This window comes from Seriola dumerili, unplaced genomic scaffold (genome assembly GCF_002260705.1).
Source record: "Seriola dumerili isolate Sdu_G_001 unplaced genomic scaffold, Sdu_1.0 BDQW01002262.1, whole genome shotgun sequence".
In the NCBI taxonomy this organism is placed as follows: domain Eukaryota; kingdom Metazoa; phylum Chordata; class Actinopteri; order Carangiformes; family Carangidae; genus Seriola; species Seriola dumerili.
In genome coordinates this window covers 120,680-145,635 of record NW_019176517.1, presented here as the reverse complement: position 1 = coordinate 145,635, position 24,956 = coordinate 120,680, and the positions used below count along the sequence as shown (strand labels likewise).

Sequence of the window (24,956 nt, the reverse complement as noted above, 5' to 3'; positions counted from 1 at the left end):
AAGCACGTTATAGATAATATTTCATAGCCTGTTTTTTTTCTCTGCCTTGGTATTAAGAAACCTGAATTACTAATAAAGACTCTGATACCCTGCATCTGCGTCCTGTGTATAAGCCTGGCGTGACAACTACATGCAGTCAAAGCATTAATTTTCTACACCGCTGTTTTAGCAGGCCAAGCTCTCAGCTGATCATGACTTAACTCGAACACCTCGGCTCATTCCATTCTACTCATTAAAAAAATGACAACAATGCTACAGAAGTGCTCTTAACCACTCACCATCATGTACCACTAAACAAGGAAGAAGACAAAAGTCGAAGAAAAAAAAATACCTGTCCACAATAAAAATAGAAAGAGAAGGATTTCCATTGGTCATACCTGCAGCTCCCTCTAGCTAGGGACAGAGTACACACACACACATGATGTGGGCAGTACATTCTGATTCTGTATTATATTGTCTAATAATACTATGTAAACACATGGAATGGTCGGAAGTGTGCAATCCAAATAAGTACAAGGTGTCTTTAAAAACAAGGACAGGTCATAGGTCATAAAAGGAACCCTAGATGGAGTGTCATTGGAAAGCACACTACAACCAATATCTTTAAGCTCATTTAAAGAGTATTTGGAAATCCATTCAAACATTCATCTCTTTTGTCAATACATAAGATGAACTAATACAATTATCAAGCTCTATAATATATTCATCATTTATATATCCTTTTTGTTTTTGGACAGTTCTGCTCCCTTTATTTATATACTTATGGCACTGTCAATACACCTCTTAGCTAAGAATGTCATATATATGGCATGCCACATGGTAGCCACATATTTATGGTTAAGGTTATTGACAGATAATGGTTTTGGTCAAATTTTGAAACAAAAAAATTGTTTAACATAAGCCATCTTAGTCTGTTTCATGTATGAATTATTAAATCACAATTGAAAACATTTTCTTTTAATAGTTTCAATACTTAAACTCAACTCAAGCTTCTCCTTTACAGAAGCTAGCAGAACAGGCGAGACACTTTGGTTTTCTGTGAACCATTACACATCAGCCAGGGCTGTGTTCAGACAATTGCAGGATTTCTGGGTAATTAGGTTTAGTACATTTTAACATTAAATATGTCTCTGCAGTTGCAAGGACATAAGCTTATTGCATATCATCTGTGAATTGAAAATTGTGTAGCTTCAAAGTCAAAACTGTACTTTGTATTTTCTGAGATTTAGAAAATGAAATCTCGAACTTCCTGTGGTTGACATGATTCAATAAATTATAATGAGGCCTGTGACAAGAAGCCGATTGCAAACACATACAGTGATAGAAGTAGTAGCCTTCTACTGAGAGCTGACCACTGACCTGCTCAGCAAGTCTAAAGTCATTATAAGTACTAAATACAGTACTTAAATACTGATATAAGACCACATCCTCTCAGTTTGACTACTCGGTACAGAAGTAATTACTAAGTAGCTTGCATGTGACATGTCAAGTCAATGACAATTATGATTTTACATGAAAAACCCTCACTTTCGTCATTTATAAATACAGTATATAAGACAAAACCTTTTCTACATGAACAAAGAGGATACTGAAGTAATTATGTAACAGCAGTCAATTACTCAAACAAGTATCCAGATGTAAACTCGAAATAAGTAAAGTAAAGAACTAAGTAAAGTGAATATAGGTGTTCAATATCAATAACATTCCTGCTCCTTCCAACTCTCTTACCCAGAGTCACTGTTAAGCAAATTTTCAGTGCAGGTCTGTTCCAAGAGAGCCCTAACCATACAGACCACCAGCATTAAATGATAACTCCAAGTTAATTATAACTCAGGTTTTACTTTCAGACTCTTGGCCTTCAGTTCTTTTAGTAATACTACTTGTGTTTCTTTACCTGTCGGACTTCATTGAAGTGATGTCTCTGTATTCACAGATCTGTTACTTTGTTGAGTACAATGTTATCATAATGGATAGAAGTGGAAAAATAAAAAACTATTAAAAAAAAGACCCAAATTGTAATGAACCAGGTTTCTCCTGTAAGTACTAAGAAGCACCTCAGAGGATGTTATAATCTCACCCTCTTAATCCTCCATTAATGATTTTTTTAAATGAAAATGGAAAACTCATGTTTGTGTGGAAGGACCATTTGTATAAAAATCAATGGCTTTTCATTTGTTTTACCCCATTTTATAGCACACTTTGGAAAATTATTCAAATTCACTTTTTTTACTTTACTGTAGGCTACATTAGTAATATGTGTTTTAAAGTAAATGGGATTAAATTTGGAAAATTATGGGTAACATTCTTTAATTTCAGTATGTATCATGGGCTGACAAAGTACATTTTCATAGCTTTCATACTGTGAGCTTCCTGGTCACTGTGAGCTACCTTGAGGCCCCAGTGGAACCTGGATGCCACCAGATTGGCCCTCTTGGGAGTTCCTTCAGGTGCCATGAAAGGAAACTGGAGTGGTGGGAACCACAAAGAAATTCTGGTCATCAAATGATGAGCAACAGTTTCACAAAAACACCAAAAGCATAGACACCTAAGTGTGCAGCACTTACCTGTGTAATTTAAGTGACTCAAATAATTCCTGGTTCTACATTGTCCTAAGCAGCAGCAGTTGTGCTGATCCCAACAGTGCGCACGAAGATGCAGGGAATGAGCTAAAATTCCTCCAGAGCAGGAGCTCACAGGCAGAGCAATTCAGAGAGCAGTTCTCACTTAGATCCTGTCGCACTCAGTAAACAAATCAGAGGAGGGACATGCAAATGACTTGGTCAGTCCTACAAGGAAACATCATTTCCTGCTCCACTTTATCAGTTTCTGCTCACCTATGGCCAGAGGTGAATGAATATTTTCTGGAAATGTCTTCATGTTCCTGGAAAAATACCTTGAAATATACAATATTCTTAAACAATATTCTTGGATGAAGAAAAACAATTGAGCAAGAAAATAGTTATTCTAATAATTTTTCTATTGAAGTTGTGCTGCTGTGCAAAAATGTTTATTAATTTAATCTTACTCTGGCCTGAATGTTTTGCACGGTTTATTATTTGCATAACACAGGATGACAATTTCTTTTTGTTTTTTATTATACCAGTGGTATTTCTGACCTCTCTCTCAGATAGAAACAGTAATGTCTGTTTATTTGTAGAGGCATTGAGTATTACTGTGATGACTGACAGGGTGGGGCACACTTTTGAAGTCAGCTTAAACTTTGTGGTCTTGAAACATGTGAGGCCTGAAACCTGCTGATTAATGGCCATTGTTGTAATCGGGGGGCATTGTTGTTCTGGCATTAAGATGGCAGAGGATGGAGTCACAGAGTCAGATTGAAGTTGTTGATGTGTACACGGCTCTGATCTGGCAGCATGCAATATAAATCTTATCTTATCTCATCAATCTTAAAATGCTAATTGTTGCTCTTTCAACAATGGTTTTTTAAACACAGTGGCAAGAGGAAAAAGAGAAGAGGGGAGGGGATGCTATTTACACTCATTGTATAGAGTGATGATTTTGAAAATAAATCTCAATCCAAAGTAACTTTAAAATCAGTCCACATCCAGGGGCTACTTATCATTTGGCTGCTGTTAAAGCCTTTTTCACTGCGCTACAATATTGACGAACCTAAGGCAAGTATTTCCTTAAAAGAGGAAGAGGAAAAGAGCAGGTCTGTTTTTCTGAAACATCATTTCAAATCCTACACACAATGGCTTTAAGTAACCCAGTTATACTTTGAGGAATCTGGGAGGCATCCCCCTCTATTTTTGGAACCTGACTAACCACTCTCTCTCTGAAGTCTACTTCCAGGGGTGTGTTTCATGAAGGGCACACATGAGACTGCAGCTACATTGAAGCCAATCATCTTGTTAGGCTGGACCAACTGGTTGGGGGGGGGGGGGCTTTTGTTTAGTATTTTTTGAGTATTTTATTTATCCTGTAGTCAGGTGTATGTGTATATTTGTAATATTAAATTGTAAATATGTGTGTTAAATGTAGTGGGAGTGGTCAGGTGCCCTCAGGTGTCAGAGAGAGGGTGTGAGGTTATGTCAACTCTGTGGAGTCTGCTACACCGAGAAAAAGCTGCTTCTGTTGTCCACCAGCCTGCTACCTGATTGTAAGCTTTGTACTACAGCTGGGAAAATAAGTATTGAATGCATCACTTTATTACACATAACTTAATTTATGGACGTATATGTTTAGATTTCTTTGTATGTGTAGATTACTTGGGTTCTTACCGACATCTGGTGACAATTTTATGTCAATAGCCCCATCAGAAATATATTTACTTTGAAAAATGTTGACGCATTCAATACTTATTTTCCCTGTTGTATATTTTTTGTAAATCTTTTTGCACAAGTAAAGAAATGAAAATACCCAGAGCTCTGGAACAAAAAGAAACCCTGTCTGATGCTTTTTTTCCTCCACTACACTCTACACCTCAATCTTGCTGCTTTTAATCCAGTATGTAAAGGTTTACCACCATCCAAAACCTTTCATTTCGTCTCAGAAGTGGCATGAGAAGCGACCAGATTGAAGGAGTATAGTGTTGTGCTGACAGTGCTGACAGTATGGTGTCTAAAGCACACTCCAAATCTCAAAAGACAGACGTTGCTGAGGAGGACCCAAAAGGAAGTGCTGCAGGGGGGCTGCCTATAATCATACATCCCGTCTGACTGGGCAGTGTGGCTGATTCCACATCTGACTGGGAAGTCACGAGCAGCATATGTGGCCATGGCAGCAGAGGATACATTTGACTACAAGGTCAAGGAAGCCATCCTTGCCAAATATGAAATCAATGAGGAGGTCTATCAGCAGAGGTTCAAGGAGCCTGACATCCATCCTAATGAGAAACTAAGGGAGTTCTGCAATCGTCTTAAAAACTTGTATGGTAAAAGGATCAAGCCAGAGAAGAAGACCAAGGAACAGATTGAGGAAATTCGCATTCTAGAGCACAACCTCTAGAGTGTTCTAGAGGTTGTGAGCATTCTAGAGGTTGTGGGTGAAGGAAAGGGATCCAGAGTCAGCATGGGAAGCAGCTCAACTGGTGGAAACCTTCCTGGCAGCCCGACGAGGGCACAAGGGCTACCAGAAAAATCTGTGACTACTAAGACTAAGTCTACTGCAAAGCTTGTTTGCTTTACAGTGGTATTAAACTAGAATACCCATTCAGAAATGCAAAAGCAGCTTATTTTTGTACTGTTACCTGACCTTGTCAAAGTGAGGATTGCTGGGTAAGAAAGCAGCAGGTCCATAAAGTTAAGATCAATGGTAAGTCAGGCCAAGCTCTCCTTGAAACTGGTAGTGTGCAGATGCTAATACACCCATCACTAGTCCAGAGGGGTCCCCTAGGGAGGCTAGTCCTGGATATTTCTTGTGTACATGGTGACCATAAAGCTTATCCTATGACAGTGGTGTACCTGGAGGTAGCTGGGCAAACTTACCTCCCTTCGGTTGGGGTAGTAGACAGCTTAGGTAATCTTAGGACAGGACGTTCCCATCCTTCAGGAGTTGGTTAGGTCATGTAAGCCAGTCAACATTGTCACAACATCTCAGAGACAGACCCAGGAATTGGGGGAGGCGGAAAATGGGGGAGAGCAGGCAGGACCAGCAGAAAATATTCATAGTCCTGAGGAGCTAGTTATATAGTTATAAAGATGGTGAGGCTACTGCGTCAGGAGAGGGGGGATTCTTTGTGAGGTGAGCAAGAACTTGATGGACCTGGGCTGCCAGGAGGTTCACTTGGGTGGTTATGGCTGCTTTGAAATCCTGACAGTTCGCCAGCTCCTTCACTCCACTATGCAGAGAGGACATCTGCTCCTCCTGCTGACTCAGGTGGGTGTTTTGGGAGCAAATGGCTGCCGTCAATCGATCTGAGTCGGCTGGGTTCATGCTGGCCAGTTTGTACTATCACAACTGACCTAGGACTTGAACCCAAATGCACGACTCCGAGACAAAGTACAAATTAACAATATTTTAATAACAAAGTATCAAAGAAAAATCTCTCTTACCTAGGAATATATATTCAAAGTACCCAAAAAAAAATCCCTCACAGAGAGGAAAAACTGGGGAAAAAAAAAAAAAAAAACACTCTTTCGAGGAAAACCAACAAAGATTCAGGACAAAGGCAAAGAACGCAACGGTTCTCTGACAAGACAACAACATGAACTGGCACAGAACAAAGGGAAATGCAGACTATATACACACACACACACAAACACACACACACACACACACACACACACACACATACACACACACACACACAAGATAATGGGAAACAGGTGGAAACAATCAGGGCGGGGCAGACAATCAGACCAGTGGGAAACACACAAGGGAAGGAGGAAGTTACCTGAAATGAGAGGAGAGTTAGGTTTTCAAAATAAAACAAGAAGTCACGAGACAGACAAAACTAAACATAACTTAACGTCTCTTCATGGACATGACACTAGTTTCCCAGTTCAATCAAGAGGTTCCAGGCCAGGATTCAGCCGAAGTGGAGTTAAAAGTTCTCTCTGAATTACCTTATTTTGACGAGATTCTTTGTGATAGCGCTGTTAAGTGAAGAAAAGTAGGAGACAGAAAAGTCAAGAGAAAGTGGCAAGCACAGGTTCTGGGGTGGCAGAGCCAGAGGTTAGACAAATGTTGTGATTCTTTGCATCTTCAAAAACAGGACAAAGCCCTGCAGGACTTCTTTAATGATGCAATGGTAGTGCAGCAGGGCCAGGTTGCAGGGGAGGGCTATTTCCTCAGAGACCAGGTGTTGTACTACAAGGCAAATCCAGATGATAGGGAAAGACGTGGTTCCACAGAGGCTCCAGGAACAGGTGTTAAAGTTGGGCAGAAGTATTCCCTGGGCAGGTCATCTAGGGACTAAGAAGACTTTGGACAGAATTTTAAGCCGGTTTTACTGGCCAGGTCTGAACACAGAGTTACAGAGGTATTGTCAGTTGTGTCCTGTCTGTCAGCTAGTAGGGGATAAGAATGTTCCCAAATTTCCATTGCAACCCCTTCCAATTATGGATGTCCTTTACAGCTGTATAGCTATGGACATTGTTGGGCCAATAGAACAAACACATTCATCACTGTTACATACTGGTAGTCTGTGACTACAGTACCAGATACCCTGAAGCATTTCCCCTCAGAGACATCACTGTTCTGAAGGCTGCATGACAGAGCAGGTGACTTAGCCAGACTAAACCACTAGGGGCGCTGTCGCGCTCAATAGGGCACAGTCCCGCCGCTTATGAGAGAGAGAAAAGAGACTGACGACGGTGAGGCGTGTGTATGGCCGGTAGAAGAAGTTGTGTTGCTACTTTGTAACAGTTGATCTGCCGTTTGTGGTTCAGTGTGCGTCCAGAGAAACGTAAGTTACATTGTTTATTTGCTGGATGCATTTTGCATTGTTCTTATATTTATCTGTTTATATATCTGCTAACTGAGGTTATAACTGGGGCTATAGTGTGTATCTCTAGCAGTGTTAGCTCTCATTGCTAATGTAAATGCTACTGCCTGTTCCTTTGTCAGTCAGTTAAATGTGTGATGTTTGTGATTATATCGTGATATTTCTTCTCTATGTGATGTTTCATATATTCCCATGCTAAGGATAATTATATTATATTATTACTCTGGATTGTGTGCTATAGTCAAGCATATTGTGAGCTGTTTATTGATGGCTTTATTTTTTTGGTTTATTTCAGAACCACACATCTTAACCACACCCATCTTAAAAACACACCTTCAACACATCTGTGTATACTGTCTACACTGGATTAAAGCACCATAAAGAGGATTGACTGTCTCCTACTTCATTCTTCACCTAAGTCTTGGGGGAACTTTATAGACTGCGTTCTAACAGACGCACACTTCGCGATTACAAACTGGAGAAGCCAGTCTACTAACTTAAGCCTCCGTCACAATCACTGCTGAACAAATAGCATATGCACTGCTGCAGCTCTTCTCCAGGGTTGGTATCCCATCTGAAATTCTGACAGATCAGGGAACAAACTTCCTCTCCAACACACTTAGGCAGGTGTATAGGCTCTTAAGCATTAAGAGTATTCAGACCACCCCTTACCACCCCCAGACTGGTGGCTTAGTTGAGAGGTCCAACAGAACCCTCAAAAAGATTGCTGAGGAAGCTTATCTCTACTAATGCCAAAGACTTGGACAAGTGGCTCCCATATCTCCTATTTACCTACAGGGAGGTGCCTCAAGCTTCAACTGGCTTCTCAAGTTTTGAGCTCCTTTATGGCAGGCAGTTGGAAGGTCCCCTCAATGTGTTGCAGGAGCCTTGGGTGGGAGGCCAGAGGAAGGAAACAAGGCAGCCAGAGAGAAATCCTTCATCCCAGACCAGCAGGTACTTCTCCTTCTCCCAACAGCTGAGAACAAGTTGCTGGCGAAATGGTAGGGCCCATATACTGCGCTGAGGAAGTTGAGTGCAACCATTTATGAGATAGAGAAGCCAGAGAGGAGGAATCCAAAGCAAAAATTCCACATCAATCTGCTGAAGGAGTGGAAAACCCAGGAAATCCCACCCCAACAGCAGATGTTTGTTCGGACAGTGGAGGAGGAGGGTGATGTTGTGGGTGAGTTCACTCCTGTCAGTCACAACTCTGTATTCCTTGATCTCTCCCACCTCTCTATAACCCAGCAGGCCATTGTTCCACGAGATCTGAATTTGATGCTTGTCCTCTGCCAAGGCTCGGTCACCTCATTGGACAGGTGGGTCAAGCAGGGTTCATTGCCACCCTGGACCTGTACAAAGGCTACTGGCAGGTGCCCTTGTTTAATGCTGCCAAGTTTCTAACTGCTTTCAAAGTGCCATCCAGAGCAGTGTTATTTGGAATGCATGTGCAACAGGAGCTTCCAAACATCACACAACATTCAGCTGCAGCTTCTCCTACTGCATCTCCTTCACAACCTGACACTGCAGCTGCAACTCCCTCCACACTGGGGTCAAGTCTCCTGTCCTTTACAATGGAGGAGGTGAGAGCGGAGTTCAAGAGGCTATGTCCTGGAAAGGCAACAGGCCCGGATGGTGTGTGTCCAAAGATTTTAAAGGAATGTGCAGCCCAGCTAACTTAAGTCTACAAACAGGGAGGGTCCCGGTCCTGTGGAAAACATCATGTCTTGTTCTGGTCCCTAAAGTAAGGCGACCGGCTGAGATAAATGACTACAGACTATTGGCCCTCACATCACACATCATGAAGACGCTGGAGCGGCTGCTTCTCCACCTTCTGAAGGCACAGGTTGAACATGCACTTGACTCCCTACAGTTTGCATACAAAGAACATATTGGAGTGGATGATGCCATCCTTTACATGCTCCACCAGGCCCATGCTTACTGGGATGAGTCAGGTAGTTACATGAGGATTATGTTCTTTGATTTCTCAAATGCATTTAACACGATCTAACCACCCATTCTTAAAGACAAGCTGGAAGGGATGGGGGTGGATCTCTGCTTCACGTCCTGAATTGTGGATTACGTGACAAGACGACCACAGTACATCAGGCTGAGTAACTGTGTCTCAGGGACAGTCGTCAGCAGCACTGGGGCTCCACAGGGGACTGTTCTGGCTCTGTTCCTGTTCACCCTGTATACGGGGGACTTTAAATACAACTCTGAGTCCTGCCGGATTCAAAAATACTCCAATGACACAGCTATCATTGACTTTCGGAGGTCTAGGCCCATCCTTCAGCCAGTCAATATTTGAGGGAAGGACACTGAGGTGGTGCACATTTATAAATACCTAGGTGTGCACCTGAACAGTAAACTGGACTGGTCCCTGAACACGGATGCCATCTACCCTAAAGGGGCAGAGCCGGCTCTTTTTCCTCAGGAAGCTCAGGTCCTTTGACGTCTGCAGTGAAATGCTGCACATTTTATGAGTCAGTGGTGGCCAGTGTACTCTTTTATGCTGAAGTCTGCTGGGGCAGCAACATGTCAGACATGAACACAAAGAAACTGGACAAGCTGGTAAAAAAGGCTGGGTCTGTGCTTGGCAGGAGTCTGGACTCACTGAGGACTGTTGTGGAGAGATGCATGCAATGTAAGATGGAGGCCATCTTAGACAATACCAACCATACTGTCCACAAAATTCTGGCAGGACAGAGAAGCAGCTGCAGCAGCAAACATCTCATCTCACTACACTGCAGAACACAGAGGTTCAGGAGATCCTTTGTTCCCACTGCCATCAGGCTATACAACACCTCAGCCAAAGGAAGTGGACAAATCTAATTATTATTGTTTATTTATTATTAACTGTTTTTATTATTATTATTATCATCAACAATGAGCTAATGGACACATGAATTTCCCCTAGGGGATAAATAAAGTTGTATCTAATCTATCTATCTATCATCTATCTATCTATTTATCTATCTATCTATTATTATTATTATTGCTGCTGCTGTTGGTTTTGTTCTCATTATTAGACATCCATGAAGCAAAGCCGTTTTTGTGGTCCTTATAAGAGTTAACCCGCTTCTTTTTGTTCTCATTTCAAGGAACAATATTGTTTTTGTTGTCATTATTAGGGGTACTTGCCTCAAGGTGGCACTGCAATAATTTGAGACTGTGACAATATTGGCTATTTGCCTATGATTTGAGGCTGGTGCCACGGAGGACTTTCATTCATTTAAAAGTTATTTATTTTTAATATTAAGTCCACAGATTGAATCGGATGTTCACCATTCATCTTGGACTTATCATTTCCCAATTTTTCAATCCCAAAGCCCCAATCTTCAGGTCCAAATCTCCAATTGCCCTCTGTTAGCATTTCAACCAAACTGCAGTAAAGAGACAGCCTGCTGCTGCAGCTGTGCAGCAAGTTTTTGCAAGCAGATTTTCACAATGTTCTTGAAATGTGAATTTCTTTTTATGTAAAAAATCTGTCACCCTTGCAACAGCATCCCTTTTTATGGTGTAGTGGTTAAAAAAATCTGTTAAAAACTTACAAGTTGAAACCTTGTGTAGCAGGTGCGCTGTTCCTCGCCCCTCCTAGTGCAGCGCTGTGGTTTTTGTCCCACTGATTGATGGGCGGGGCCACACCTTTTATATAGGGTTCTGGTTCCCTCCGCCTCTCTCTCTTGTCTTCCGGGCCATTCGTCCACTGGGGTGGGGTGGTGTGGTTGGGGCAGGGGTGAGGAGCCATTGTGGGGGGGCTGTGCGCACACCGGAGCGCTGTTTGGCGTGTTGGCCATCGTGGCGCATGCTCGTTCTGCAGTGTACAGGTATGCACACCGCCGTTCTCCCTCCTGCTTAGTGTGCCATATTGCGCAGCAGTGACAGTACATTCTCTGCTGCAGGTGTCGGATTACTGTCGCCGTGGGGACCGGGCTGCCCCGCTGGAAGCCCCTTGCGTGGGTTTGTGCATCCTCGTGGTCAGTTGGCGTTGTCCGTTCTCCCTCCTCCTCCTTCCTTCTTGTTCACCCCTGGCTAATTATTCATTTATGCCACAGTTTGGACCAGGCAGAGGTCGGAGAGTAACTCCGCTGCTTGGCCTACTGTGACGCTGCGCCGGTGAGGTCATTCGGAAACTGATTCACCGCTTCGGCTCGCTGGACGGCGTTGCTGTTTTGGCTCTATCGGGCTACATGGTTTTACTATTTGTTGTTTTGTTTGTCTGATTTTACTAGTACGTGGTTCCGCTGTCTAATTACCGCTGTGTCGATGCGGCTGTCGTAGCCGGCTTTGCCGCTGTTTTTGTTTATTGGTTTATACAAGTATTTAGTTATTTTGAACATTGATTTAATTTCATTTGATTTCTTTTGTATTGTTGGTTGTGTTCTATTTGAGATTTAATTCTTTTTGTTTTGTTATGATCATTCATTTGAGTACCGTTTCATTGAGTTTGATTTCTTTTGTAGATTGTTAATTGCCTGTCATATTATATTTGATAAGTTAGATTATTTTGTTATTTACTTTATTACTTATTATTTTGTGTGTGTGTGTGTGTAAAAAAAAAAAAAAAAAAAAAAAAAAAAAGTGTGGCCATTTTATTGTTCTTTCTCTCCCTGTGGACAGGTGCTGTGGGCTCCGGGCGGCGACCCAATCCTTGGTGGCGGTTCTTCACGTTTTCAGTTTGTGTGTGCAGTGTCACGGAGGTGTTTTAGTTTCCCCCCCTCCCTCATTGGTTTCGGGCCGCCGAGGTAACCCAGCACTGTCCATCCCCCCTTTTCCTATGGCCCAGTGTCTAACATTATGTGCTTAGACAGTATCCGTGGAACATTCTTTTAGTAAACATTGTTAATAAAGTTTGTATGATGAACATTGTCTTTTGCCCCGTGGTGATTACGAACTTGCGTAGCTTTTAGTTTTTGTTTATAAATATTTATTTCCTGGGGTGCAATTCCCCAGGTGGCGTCGGCAACAAAACTCATCCTATGACCGCCACTCTTGCCACACTTGCTTGCAGAGGCAATACATTATTCAAGAATGAAAAAACCTAAATATAAAAATACAAACTGTTTTGGCTGTGTAAAACCTAAGGTGGGCCAGAAGTTCAAATGATTGTATTCTGCTGCATTTAAAGTCCAGTGAGTTTCTTGCAGTGTTGGAGGACTTGAACAGGTGAACTTTGCTGTTTTAAAATGAACAAAAAGTTTAAAACCTTCCAACTTGGAAACTGGAGACACATTTAAAAACAGTAACCGTTGGCCCTCTAACCTATAGTATTGTAACCACAAGTGCTGTCTCTGCCGCTCCACCAACATCCCCCACTTTTGTGGCCAAATCAGACATATTGAAACTGCTTTCAGCAATCTTGGAAAAATCGACCGACTAACATTGATGAAAACTGAAATATGTTGGTAGTACTTCGATATTAACACCATATATATTAATATGCTTCACATAAACATGATCACTCGATATGCCGCTTTCATTAGTTTCATCTTTAACATAGATAAATTTCCATTGTTCCATAAGTTGCTGGACGATTGCAGTACTTTGAACTGTATTCATGTTACAGTCACACAATTTACTTCAGCTTCCATATACCTATTACATTTCAGGTCTTCAATATGAGACAGAGACACAGAACCTCATTGTGGCATGGGAGTCTACTTCATGTCAACTGGACAGACCTATGTAAAGATCAGGTTTTTCCTTTGTAACTTTTGCATTTTTCAAAGTGACCGTCAATCTATCCATCTATCTTTACCCCAAATGAATATATCAAAATCAAATGACAGGTTGCTGTATAAAAAGGCTTCCTTACTTTTATTTTATAACAGAAAACACACTTTGACAAAACCCTTAAAGACACTTAGCTTGGAATTTTCTTACATCAATATCATCACATTTGGTCATGTCTAACAGTTTTTCAGCTGAACTAATCCGAACACACAACCTACTGAGTTGCACCTTCCTACTGCCTAAATTCAAGTTCTGTGATTTTATTTTATTTTTTTAGTAGCTGCAATTCATTACAATAATTATTCTCAAATTGATCATGGATCCCTATGTTGAGTCTATTTGCCCTTTCTAAATTTGCTCGTTGTAGCTGCAGCCTTCTGCTTTTTCTTTGCCGATCCTTTTATCTCCGGTTCCTATGAAAGACAAGAAATATAACAAACAAGTTCAACATTAAGAAAATAAGTGAACATGTGTAAGAGCAACTTGAACTAAGAAAAACAGTGGAAAATATACAACAGCATCAAAATATAGCATCTTATTTAACACCTACTTACCTCTTTACAGTTAAGAAAAAAAGGACTAAATCAGTCAAGACAGGGGATACCAAACCTAACATACTACTGTAGGGGATTAGATCAGTGTTTTTTTTTACCAATCATTTTAGAAACAGACAAACTAGTTTTCCTAGATGTACCTTGCGTTTGGAGGACAGAGATCCAGTGACAGAGAAGAAAGAGTCCAGTCGTCCTTGCGTGCTGCCCTTTCGACTCTTTACAATCTTCTTATAGCCATTACGAATCCTGTCCTCACTGGACAAAGGTACACAAATAAATTAATACATAAATCGCTGCATTCCATCCTTTGCGCAATGTAATTTTTATTGGAAGTTTCCTTCAAATATATTAAAAGTAGCAAAATAAGAATGTGAAGAAGCAACTGAAACTAAAACTATAAACAAATAAGACAACTGAGACAAGAAAATGAAGACAAGTGACTAAAAAGTAGCTCTAAATAAAGATGGAATATATATATATATATTTATATATTTATTTATTAATACTAAACCTCATATTATAAAATATAAAATATTTAAAAAAAGGTTGTGTGCCAAGGTGATAAGCTCTGCCTCCAGACTGTCAACAGTGCAATCTAGAGGTCAAATGTATAACAATTAACTCACTATGAGACATCAATGGCCTTCAACATCCATCATCAATGCAAGAAAACTCAGTAAGCAAATCAAGCAGATTAATCCAACATGTTGTATGTGATAAAGAGTCTGCTGATGGTTCACCTGAACTGTTTCTCATTACACATAAATTGGATCAGGCCTTCCTCATCTGGCTCACTCCATTTCAGTTCCACTGAGGAACAATCCACCACTTCCGGCTTCAAAAACAAACCCCTGGCCTCTTTGTACAGCCAGTCCTCAGGAGCAGGGTGCTTCTGCATGAAGGTGAGGAAGACGCACACAGAATCAGAACCAAAGTACATTTGTTCATATGCTTGAACTACAGGATTGTAGCAAATCAACTTACGCTGGGGTCAATGTTTTCGAGGATCTTCTCGATGCAGCCGTGCTGTCTGATCAGGTCGATGGCTCTTTTGGGGCCGATCCCTTTGATGGTGCCACAGTAGTCACAGCCCAGCAGAATACACAAGTCTATGAACTAGGATGGATAAAAGAAAGAAGAAGCAGTTTAAATGTCAAAAAACTAAATATCAGTCCTTATGTTCCTTGACCAACTGTGCTGATAGTTCCACTGCACATACAGTTTCTCTGCATTTTCACACCTTAAGTTTGTTTGCTGTGGTCCAATTCAGTTGATGAGTTTGTAAATTTGTAGTACAGGGGTCTCCAAACTTTTCTACTCACAGCTAATTTGACCAAATAAAAAGGGGCTAAGCGCTACTCATGTCTAATATTGCTGGTTACATTTATTCACATATCGTATGAAAACTATTCTCCAAAACAAATCAGACGAATAAGATAAAACTCATCAAATATCAATATCCAAAACTCATATTTTGTACCAAAAACCTCTGAAACTTGCAGACATCACATCAGTGTCAAAAATCTGAGTCATGATTCAGCCAAACCTGAACACACAGACATGATAACACCACTGCAAATAAACATCCACACAGGGCTCAAGTTGAAGCCCACAGCTTAACTCACTTAATCCATTGCAACATATTTCTGGTTTCTTCTAAAAATTGAGTTATATATCTGTTCTTCTATCCAGAAGAATTGCAAACACTGCATGTCGCCTACAGCTACCTGATATAAACAAACTTGACAGCGCAACTCATTTGACTGACAACTGACAAAGTCAAACAACAAATAATGATATGGTGTGCGTGTGTGTGTGTGTGTGTGTGTGTGTGTGTGTGTGTGTGTGTAGGGGTGGGCATGATTAATCGATGATCGATAATTGATCGTTAAGAATTTTGTCGATCATGGAATCTGATCGATCTAACGTGTGTATCAATGAGGTTGTGTTGTGTAGTGTGTCTTGAAGCAATCCAATGAATTTCACCACATGGCAGCAACCAGCCGGGACGCAATTTAAATTTTCAACAGAGAAAAATGAATACTCAGCTGCCGGCACGCAGGCTGCCGTATGCATCGCAGGTAAACATGAAGAGAGCAAGCCGAAGTTTGGTGTGGGGACATTTCGAGCTGAAAAATAACGAAGCTCATTGTAAACATTGCAATGCTGTATATAAGCGCCGTAGCTTTGGCTTATTATTTGTGAAGAGGTTTGGCTCATAGCCTCTACCTCCGCTGCCATTAGGAGCTGTCATTATATCTTTTTTGTTCTGTTTAATAGTTAAACAATTAAACTTTAACTGCCTTGTTTAAGAGGATTTTTGCTGGACTTATTTCTTCTTGGAATAAAGATTTAATTGAGGAAAAAGATGCTTTCTTTAGTATTTTCTGGCATAGGCATTTTTTAATATAAAAAAATTAATAATGAATCGATAATTGATCATTAATTTTCCCGATGATCGGTCAAGGAAATTTCTTCAAGTGCCCATCCCTACCCAGAACCTTTGGGTGGGCTACTCTAAAACGGGGTAAGCTACTAGTAGCTCGCTATTCACCTGTTGGACCCCCTGCTGAAGCATTTTCCCCTTGGTTTGGTTTACTTTCACACAGAAAAACTCAAGTGAACCAAAATGCATCACTACAAACCACACAAAGACGTTCAAGCCACTTATTGGTCAGATTGCCCAACGAGAGCAGATAAGTAAATACAGGAAGAAGGTTGTGTGTTCTGGACTGTGACACCCTAACACAACATCTGAGAAGAATGGACTTAATGTTGAGGATGTACAATGACATGCTAACCATCAACATGTTAGACTGGAGACATGTTTGGTAAGTGTGATAGGTTAATGGTCTTTTATCACCATCAGTTTGAATTTACAGTATTTACCTCTCGGGTCATTGACTAGGGGATAGGGTATTTCTTCATATATGAGTTGTGCATCTCTTCCACTACAGAAGGATCCTGGTTCACCCTTGCTCCCAAGCATGGTGGAGACACATTAATAACTCCTGGACTGACAGAATGGTTGTCCGTACCTGATCGATCAGAGCACATAGTACCAAAGACCTCTGCCTGTAGAGATTTGAGTTGCACTTTGTCTGCAGAGACTAGCGACTAACCTTGAGTTTAGATCTTTTTCCCATCTGTTTAGTGTTGGTTTATCAACTTGCTGTGTGATGACAGACCAAGTTGTTAGAGCAATGAATATAATAATGAAAGCATGCTTTGCAGCTGATTTTAGGAGTATAGTGCTTGGTTTTTGTGATGAGTGGAAATTCCCACGAGTTGCTGGTGCTATTGATGGTACTCACATTAACATCAAGGCATCAGCAGACTACTACAATCGAAAGGGACAGTGTTCAATCATTTTATAAGGTGTAGTAGACGATAATATTTCTGGAAGTTTTTGTATATATATTTGAGTATAAACATGGGACAACCAAGTCCATGACACCCATGTTTTTGCACTGTCATTGCTCTCTGATTGAGGCGTGTGTAAATGTGTTTCCAGGACTGGGCTCATTGGCCAATCACAATCACTGCCTGTCACTCCCCCTCCCTGGTCAGCTAACACAGCTAATAGAATCTAATTCTGAGGAATACACTGAAACACTGCACTGCACAGTAGGGTGAAAGTTTGCAGGGTTCTAAATCAGGACTATGAGAAGTGGTTCTTAATATCTACCTCAGATGAAAAATGACTCTCTAGATTATACAGAATAATGATGTGCTTTACCCCTCTCAAAGTCGGAAAAAAACTTTACCTGTTCATGGTTCAGGCCAATGTCTTGCAGGATAAGACTGAAGTGGAACTCTTGGATAGGAAGTTTCCTGAAACAAATAAATTCCTTTATGTATTGTCAAGTGCATAAATTAAAACATTGCTAATAAATTACTGACTATTATTTGTGTTGCAACACCGTGCATATTGTCTCCACATGCAAATATACACAACTATCCAACCTCAAATAATTTAATAGTGAGATGGGACTGCCATAACAAATGTTAGGTTCCCACTGGTACATGGTGAAACAAACTAGTCTGCGATCATCAAAATTTTATTACTAGTTCATTAAAAAGAGAAGAGAACGGTATGGGAGAGAATTCCTCTAAAGTTTTATTAATATGACAGTGGAAAATCAATGATGTAGGTGTAACATTACTTTGCTTCACTTGCAGTGAGGTGTCTGAGCAGGACATTTGTACCAAAGGTCAGCCCATCCATATCCTCTGTTGCCGTGGCAAAGACCTTCCCTGCTTTAACCAGAGCGGCACAGCTGGCCTCTGCCTCACACGGAGCCTGCCATACAAAACACATCTAATTACATTTAACAATAATTTACCCAGAACTGTCCTGTTGCAATTAATTTCTCTGGCATGGGGAAAAACACTTTGTTCTACAGTATGCCTGGTAACTAGGGTCATTTTAAAAAGAAGAGGCATTTTTCACATTTATTATGTTGCAGCCTTATGCTAAAATTGTTTCATTTCCCCATATAGACAGGTGTGTGCCTTTCCACATCATGTCCAATCACTTTACCAAAGGTGAACTCCAATCAAGGTGTAGAAACATCTCAAAGATTATCATGAGAATTAGGAGGAACCTGAGCTAAACTTCAATTGTCATACCAAAGGGTCTGAATACTTACGTGATGTTTATGTGATATTTCACTTTTTACTTTTTAATAACTTTGCAAAAGAAAAAAATAACATTTTCTGTTTTGATTTTGTCATTATAGGGTACTGAGTGTAGATTGATGAGGAAAACAATGAATGTACATGATTTTGGCATACAATTGCAACATAACAAAATGTAAAAAAAAAAAAAAAGTGAACCTGTGGTCTGAATACTTCTTGAACACACAGTGCAGTAACTCAACAAATTTACTTGAGTTTTTCTCCAGATATATTGAGGATACGGATATTCCTGTTCTGGTGTGAAAGACACATCAAACATATAATTCTTATGACTTTTTCAAATTGTAATTCATGAATATTCCATACTTTATGGTGCAATAAAATATCGATTTAACATTTTGTGTCTTTAGGGGCCTGAAGTCTGTCCTTACAATAAAAAAGTAAGTGGGAAAGAAATTATAAAAATGTAAAATTATCAGGGGAAGGATTCAAGGATTCACACTGTTCTACAAAATCACAGTCAATACAATGTGAGGAAATTCTTAAAAGCCAGCAAGAGATGCAGTCAAATCTTGATCTAACCTCAATGTAAGGCACTCCCATCAAGGTCAGCAGGTTCTTGCACTCATCATTATGCTGCTTGGTGACTTTTACCAGACGCTTGGTGAATTTGTCAATATTCTCTTGTTCCCCTAGGGTTGACAGAAAAAATTTGACATTTTAATATATAACCAAATTGATAAATTTCTACACTCAAAAAAGTAACACTGATCGCACTGTTTTACCCAAACTGCAAAAACAGAGTTTTTGACTTCAATGACAAAAAAGAGCTTGCATAAAAACATGCCACAATAAATCCAAACTGGCACCATTTATGACTATAATCCAAGTGCGAAAAGCATTAATTGTACCCAGTTCCTGAGCTTGAGCAAGCATCTTCTCAGCTTCTGCCCTCCTCTCCCCTCTCTTCTCCAGCTGGGGGTGAAAAGAAGAGCAAACACAGTTAAGAGAGAGAGAGGACAAGAGAAAGATGACGTTACAGTCCACATAGCTCGTAGTTCTTTGAATATATTGGTATATTTTTTGTCGATTGATGTTTTTTATTCTATGCCATTGTTTCCTCTGACGATGGAGAAAATAATGTACAAAGGATGAACTCCGGCTTTAATGTTTACCAGATATGGAATTAAACATCCCATACCGGCTGAGCTTAAGAAGCCGTACCGTGGATGCAGAGCTGGGGCTAAGCTAAAGGCTAGGAGATGGAGATATAAGCCTTTTCTACCATCGATCCTCATGGGAAATGTAAACTACCTGGCTAACAAGTGTGATGAACTGGAGGTACTTGTCAAGAGCCAGCGAGCATATCGTGAGTGTATTCTCATGTGTTTCACGGAGACCTGGTTAAACGACAACACTCCCGACCGTTGTGTAGATTTACCCAGCTTCACGAGCGGACACAGACGCCAGAGGAAGTGGGTAGAATAAAGGTGGAGGACTGCTTCTGCTTGTGAACAATACATGGTGCAACCCCGGTCATATCACAGTGAAGGAAAAGATCTGCCATTGGGATATTGAACTGTTGGCAGTTGGTCTTAAACCATACTATGTACAGAGGGAGTTCTCACACATTGTAGCCATTGTTGTTTACATTCAACCATGAGCAGAGCCTGCAGTTGTGATGCATTCATTGCAATTCATTAACCATGTCACTCTTACCTCTCACCTGACTGACTTCACTCAGTATGTTGACTGTCCCACAAGGGAAAATAAGACACTTGATCTGTTGTATGCAAATGTCTACACTGCTTCAGCTCTACCATCACTTGGCAGATCAGATCATAATCTGGTTTTTCTTCAGCCTTCCTACAAGCCCTCAGTACTAAGGCAGGCTGCAATCATCCGCTCATTCAGGAACTGGACCCCGGAGGCCAGTGAGTGTATAAAAGACTGTTTTATACACTCACTGTACACTGCTTTCCAAACAACAAACCCTGGATCACTAGTAACATCAGGACCCTCCTCAACCAGCAAAAGGAGGCCTTCAGGGATGGAGACAGGGAGAAGCTCAGGTGTGTGCAACATGAGCTGAAGAGGAGATTAAATCAGGCGAAGGACTACAAAAGGAGAGAGTACACAGCAGCACAACAACACCAGAGGTGTGGAAGGGGATGAGGACCATCACTGGCTATAAAGAAAACAACAGCCAGGCAACATCAGGTGATGTGGATAAGGCCAATGAGTTCAACCTGTTCTTCAACAGGTTTGACACAGCCTCACCTGTTTTCTCTCCCACTGCTTCAGCTGCAGTTTCTCCTACAGCATCTCCTTCACAACCTGACATTGCAGCTGCAACTCCCTCCACACTGGGGTCAAGTCTCCTGTCCTTTACAATGGAGGAGGTGAGTGCGGAGCTCAAGAGGCTACATCCTGGAAAATCAGCAGGCCTGGATGGAGTGTGTCTGAGGCTGTTAAAGGACTGTGCAGCCCAGCTGGCTGAGCCTCTCCAGAGGATCTTCAACTTAAGCCTACAAACAGGGAGGGTCCCAGCCCTGTGGAAAACATCATGTCTTATCCCGGTACCTAAAGTAGGACGACCGGCTGAGATAAATGACTACAGACCAGTAGCCCTCACATCACACATCATGAAGACCCTGGAGCAGCTGCTTCTCCACTTTCTGAGGCCACAGGTTTAACATGCACTTGACCCCCTACAGTTTGCCTACAAAGAACATATTGGAGTGGATGATGCCATTCTTTACATGCTCCACCATGCCCATTCTTACTTGGATGAGCCAGGTAGTTATATGAGGATTATGTTCTTTGATTTCTCAAGTTTTCACAGGGGACTGTTATGGCTCTGTTCCTGTTCACCCTGTATACTGCGGACTTTAAATACAACACTGAGTCCTGCCACATTCAAAAATTCTCCAATGACACAGCTATCATTGACTTTCGGAGGTCTAGGCCCATCCTTCAGCCAGTCAACATTCGAGGGAAGGACATTGAGGTGGTGCACATTTATAAATACCTAGGTGTGCACCTGAACAGTAAACTGGACTGGTCCCTGAACACGGATGCCATCTACCCTAAAGGGGCAGAGCCGGCTCTTTTTCCTCAGGAAGCTCAGGTACTTTGACATCTGCAGTGAAAAATGCTGTACATGTTTTATGTGTCAGTGGTGGCCAGTCTACTCTTTTATGCTGAAGTCTGCTCAGCAGCATGTCAGACATGAACACAAAGAGACTGGACAAGCTGGTAAAAAAGATGGGGTCTGTGCTTGGCAGGAGTCTGGACTCACTGAGGACTTTTGTGGAGAGACGCGTGCAATTTAAGATGGAGGCCATCTTAGACAATACCAACCATCTTCTCCACAACATTCTGGCAGGACAAAGAAGCAGCTGCAGCAGCAAACGTCTCATCTCACTGCACTGCAGAACAGAGAGATTCTGGAGATTCTTTGTTCCCACTGCCTTCAGGCTATACAACGCCTCAGCCAAAGGAATTGGACTAATCTAATTATTATTATTTATTTATTTATTATTAACTGTTTTTATTATTATCATCATCATCAACGAGCTAATGGACACATGAATTTCACCTAGGGGATAAATAAAGTATCTATCGATCTTACTATCTAACTATCTATCTATCCAAATTATTTAAACACATCGACATGTCTTTGCATTTACTGATTTATCAGACAAATTAAAATATTACAGAAACTAACACTATTGCCAAATCTGGTAAAGAGTGCAATTTTCAGAAGCTTAACCATCATTTCAGAAAATGTTGATTAATGGCACATTTCTGACACACTGTTCGACTTACAAGTGATCAAGATTATATGTGATGCACTGACTGCCACTTTCACAATGTCTGCTTGCAGGAAGAAAAGCACCAGAGGAAGTCAGAACCCATACCAACCTCTGCAGACTTGAGCTGTGGTGGCTTGCCATCAAACACATAGACAGGTTTGATGCCGTGTTCCAGCATGCGGATTGTCCGGTAAAACATTCCCATCAGGTGACTGCGGAAGAGAGCAACCAGGTGGCAAATAAATTTCAGCATCATTTAGATTTGAACTACCTGGTCCAAGTTCAATCCAAGAAGTTTTGCATTTCTATTGAGTGTCTATTATGACTTCTCAGCCTGAGTTTTTAAGTCTCTTATTTGTAGGGGTCATACCTTGTTGTCTCTCCATCTTCATTCTGCAGAACATTGCCATCCTGTCGCACAGCAATCAGGAACTGATAGATGCACATGGAGGCATCTATAGCAATTTTTCTGCCTGTTAAGAAAAGCAGTTAGCAAGTTACAGTGGAAACCACATCTATTGATCATGGTTACAGTGATCAACGGCTTACATGGATCAAAAAGCTTCAAGAAATATTTCTGTGCAAATGCCGTTCAATAATTTGCTTATAGTAATCAAGTGTTGCTAACAGTAATCAAATACAGTGTTTATTTTTAGGGCTGGGTATTGCCACTGATTTCCTGAATCAATTTGATTCCAACTGTCAAGGTCCAGATTTGATTCGATTCCCGATTCGATATTGATTCAGTTAAGAGATATTTCACTTACAACATAAATTTTTCTTGGATATCAATGAGATTATCAGAGAATTACTGCTGTAAATTGTTCCTCTAACTTGGTGCATTATTAAAAACATTCATGCTTACATTATAAATGGACCCCAAAGCAGTGACAATAATGTGCTTTCTATTTAACCTGACCAACAGTTTCAACACATCTCAAGAAATAATAGATGTAACATACCCCAGTGCACCAGCTACACTGTGTATGAACAGGTACACATGGTTTATTCTTCACATCTTGCACATAGCTTTGCTTTTGTCCAGCTCTTCACTGTGTTCATCTGAAATGCAGCCACACATCTGCCTTGAGACTAGCCGCTGACTTCATTGGGACCTCATCTGTCATGTTTCTGTCTCTCTGATGTGCAGTGCTGTTTGTTTAAGCACTAGAGCGCACCTATGGTGCACTGCACGGTTGAGTTGCGGCTCGTTTCAAAGTTTATGTAACCACTATTCCTTCCAAGTTTACATTCATTTACTGACTTGTTTCGAGCAAATGAAGCCGCATTGGAAACATTCATTCAAAGGAGAAGCTGTAGGGGTGAAGCTAACAGGCTAGGCTATGAAAACGTAGCTAAGCTAACAGGCTAGGCTATGGAAACGTAGCTAAGATAGCTTTAATTTCCTGCTGCACAAACTGTCCAAGTGTGAACAGACTGGCTTTGTCATGTTTCTGTGTAAATGCATCACAGATAAAGAAACTGTCAGAAGAGTGAATGATGAATGAAAGGAGGTCCTCTGTTTTTTCCTCTTTACTACTCAACTATTTAATTCACTGGGCAGCTTAAAGGTTACCGGCAGCTACCGGCATCTTTTAAGGTGGACTGTTTTCTTGCGTGTTACTCAATGCATGGTTGGCGTTCGGAAATGACCTATACTCACCTTACCAGATCTCGTTGTGACAGCCTCACATGTCCACATGAGAGTGTAATAGACGTATATTAAAAGATCGATCTGGGGTTTCGTGAATCGATATCGGATTATTCTAAAGAAAATCGATTTTAATAGCAGAATCGATTTTTTCAACCCGGCCCTATTAGCCATATTTATTTTCATACAGTAAAACATAGGGGGGGGGGTCACCTGATACAGCATTCATACAATTTACCCAAGGGAGATGATTAAACGTTCATCTAACGTCATCAATATAAAGGAAGACATGTACCAAAGTAGTTCTTGATGTCTTGTTCTTTAATGGCACCTGGGGACTGGTCAGCAATCAGCTTGGCAAGTCCGTGTATTCCCATTGCGGTAGGAAGTCTGAAATGAAATAATCCTTATCATATTTATATTATACAAACACCCTGCCGCCTTCCACGTGCCTAAGGAACTATAAGGAACAATAAACGGCCTAGCAATTCACAACCTTTCACATTTTGTTTAGATACTAGCACGCCGATTAAAACTAGCTCATAGTGGTAGATTAGAGTAAACTATGTGTAAAGTGTGTGAATTTAAAGTGAAACAAGATCACATTCTGGCGTTAAGTTCACTGCAGCCAGAAAAGGTTGCAGAACTGCGGTAGAATGAAGGGCTGAAACCTGAGCAAAAATACATGTATTCACATATTTGCTATTAACGTTTTACAACTACTGACACTTTGAATTTCAAATGTTGAATTAGGTTAAATAGGTTAACTGTACATAACGGACTCACCAGTTAGCTGTTTCACTGTAGTTTATTGTCTTTCTCCGGTGTCTCGGGCGTAACGACCTGTCTGTTTCGCGGGAAATAAAATAGCAGGCATTGCCAGTCAATCTATCGAGTACAGCGTTCTTGCTCTTGTTTTTCTTCTTCTTCTTCTTCTTCTTCTCTTCTTCGTCTTCGTCTTCTTCTTCTGTTTGGATTTGCGGCAGACTAGATGCAACAAAGGCGTGTTGCTGCTTTCCACAGGCCATTTGTAGAATTCCATTGACCATTAAATCCTTATGTAGAGTCCAGTATGGTGGAGAAAGTTATTTACAGTTTTGTTATTTCACAATGCTCTGTACCTTCAAGAATGATCCGTAACTGTAGCT

At 41.0% G+C, this 24,956-nt stretch overlaps 1 protein-coding gene across 1 annotated transcript; it reads right to left on the bottom strand.

The window, feature by feature from the left end:
• Positions 1-13,333: 13,333 nt before the first annotated feature.
• fen1 (flap structure-specific endonuclease 1) lies at positions 13,334-24,747 on the bottom strand. The gene is made up of 12 exons (XM_022769138.1): positions 24,595-24,747; positions 24,104-24,198; positions 22,528-22,630; positions 22,267-22,369; positions 19,251-19,314; positions 18,922-19,031; positions 17,865-18,001; positions 17,466-17,532; positions 14,683-14,814; positions 14,439-14,590; positions 13,839-13,953; positions 13,334-13,557 (listed from the first exon to the last, which is right to left on the bottom strand). The coding sequence occupies exons 2-12, from the start codon at positions 24,183-24,185 to the stop codon at positions 13,480-13,482; spliced, it is 1,143 nt and encodes a 380-aa protein (XP_022624859.1). The 5' UTR covers positions 24,186-24,198; positions 24,595-24,747; the 3' UTR covers positions 13,334-13,479.
• Positions 24,748-24,956: the final 209 nt, after the last annotated feature.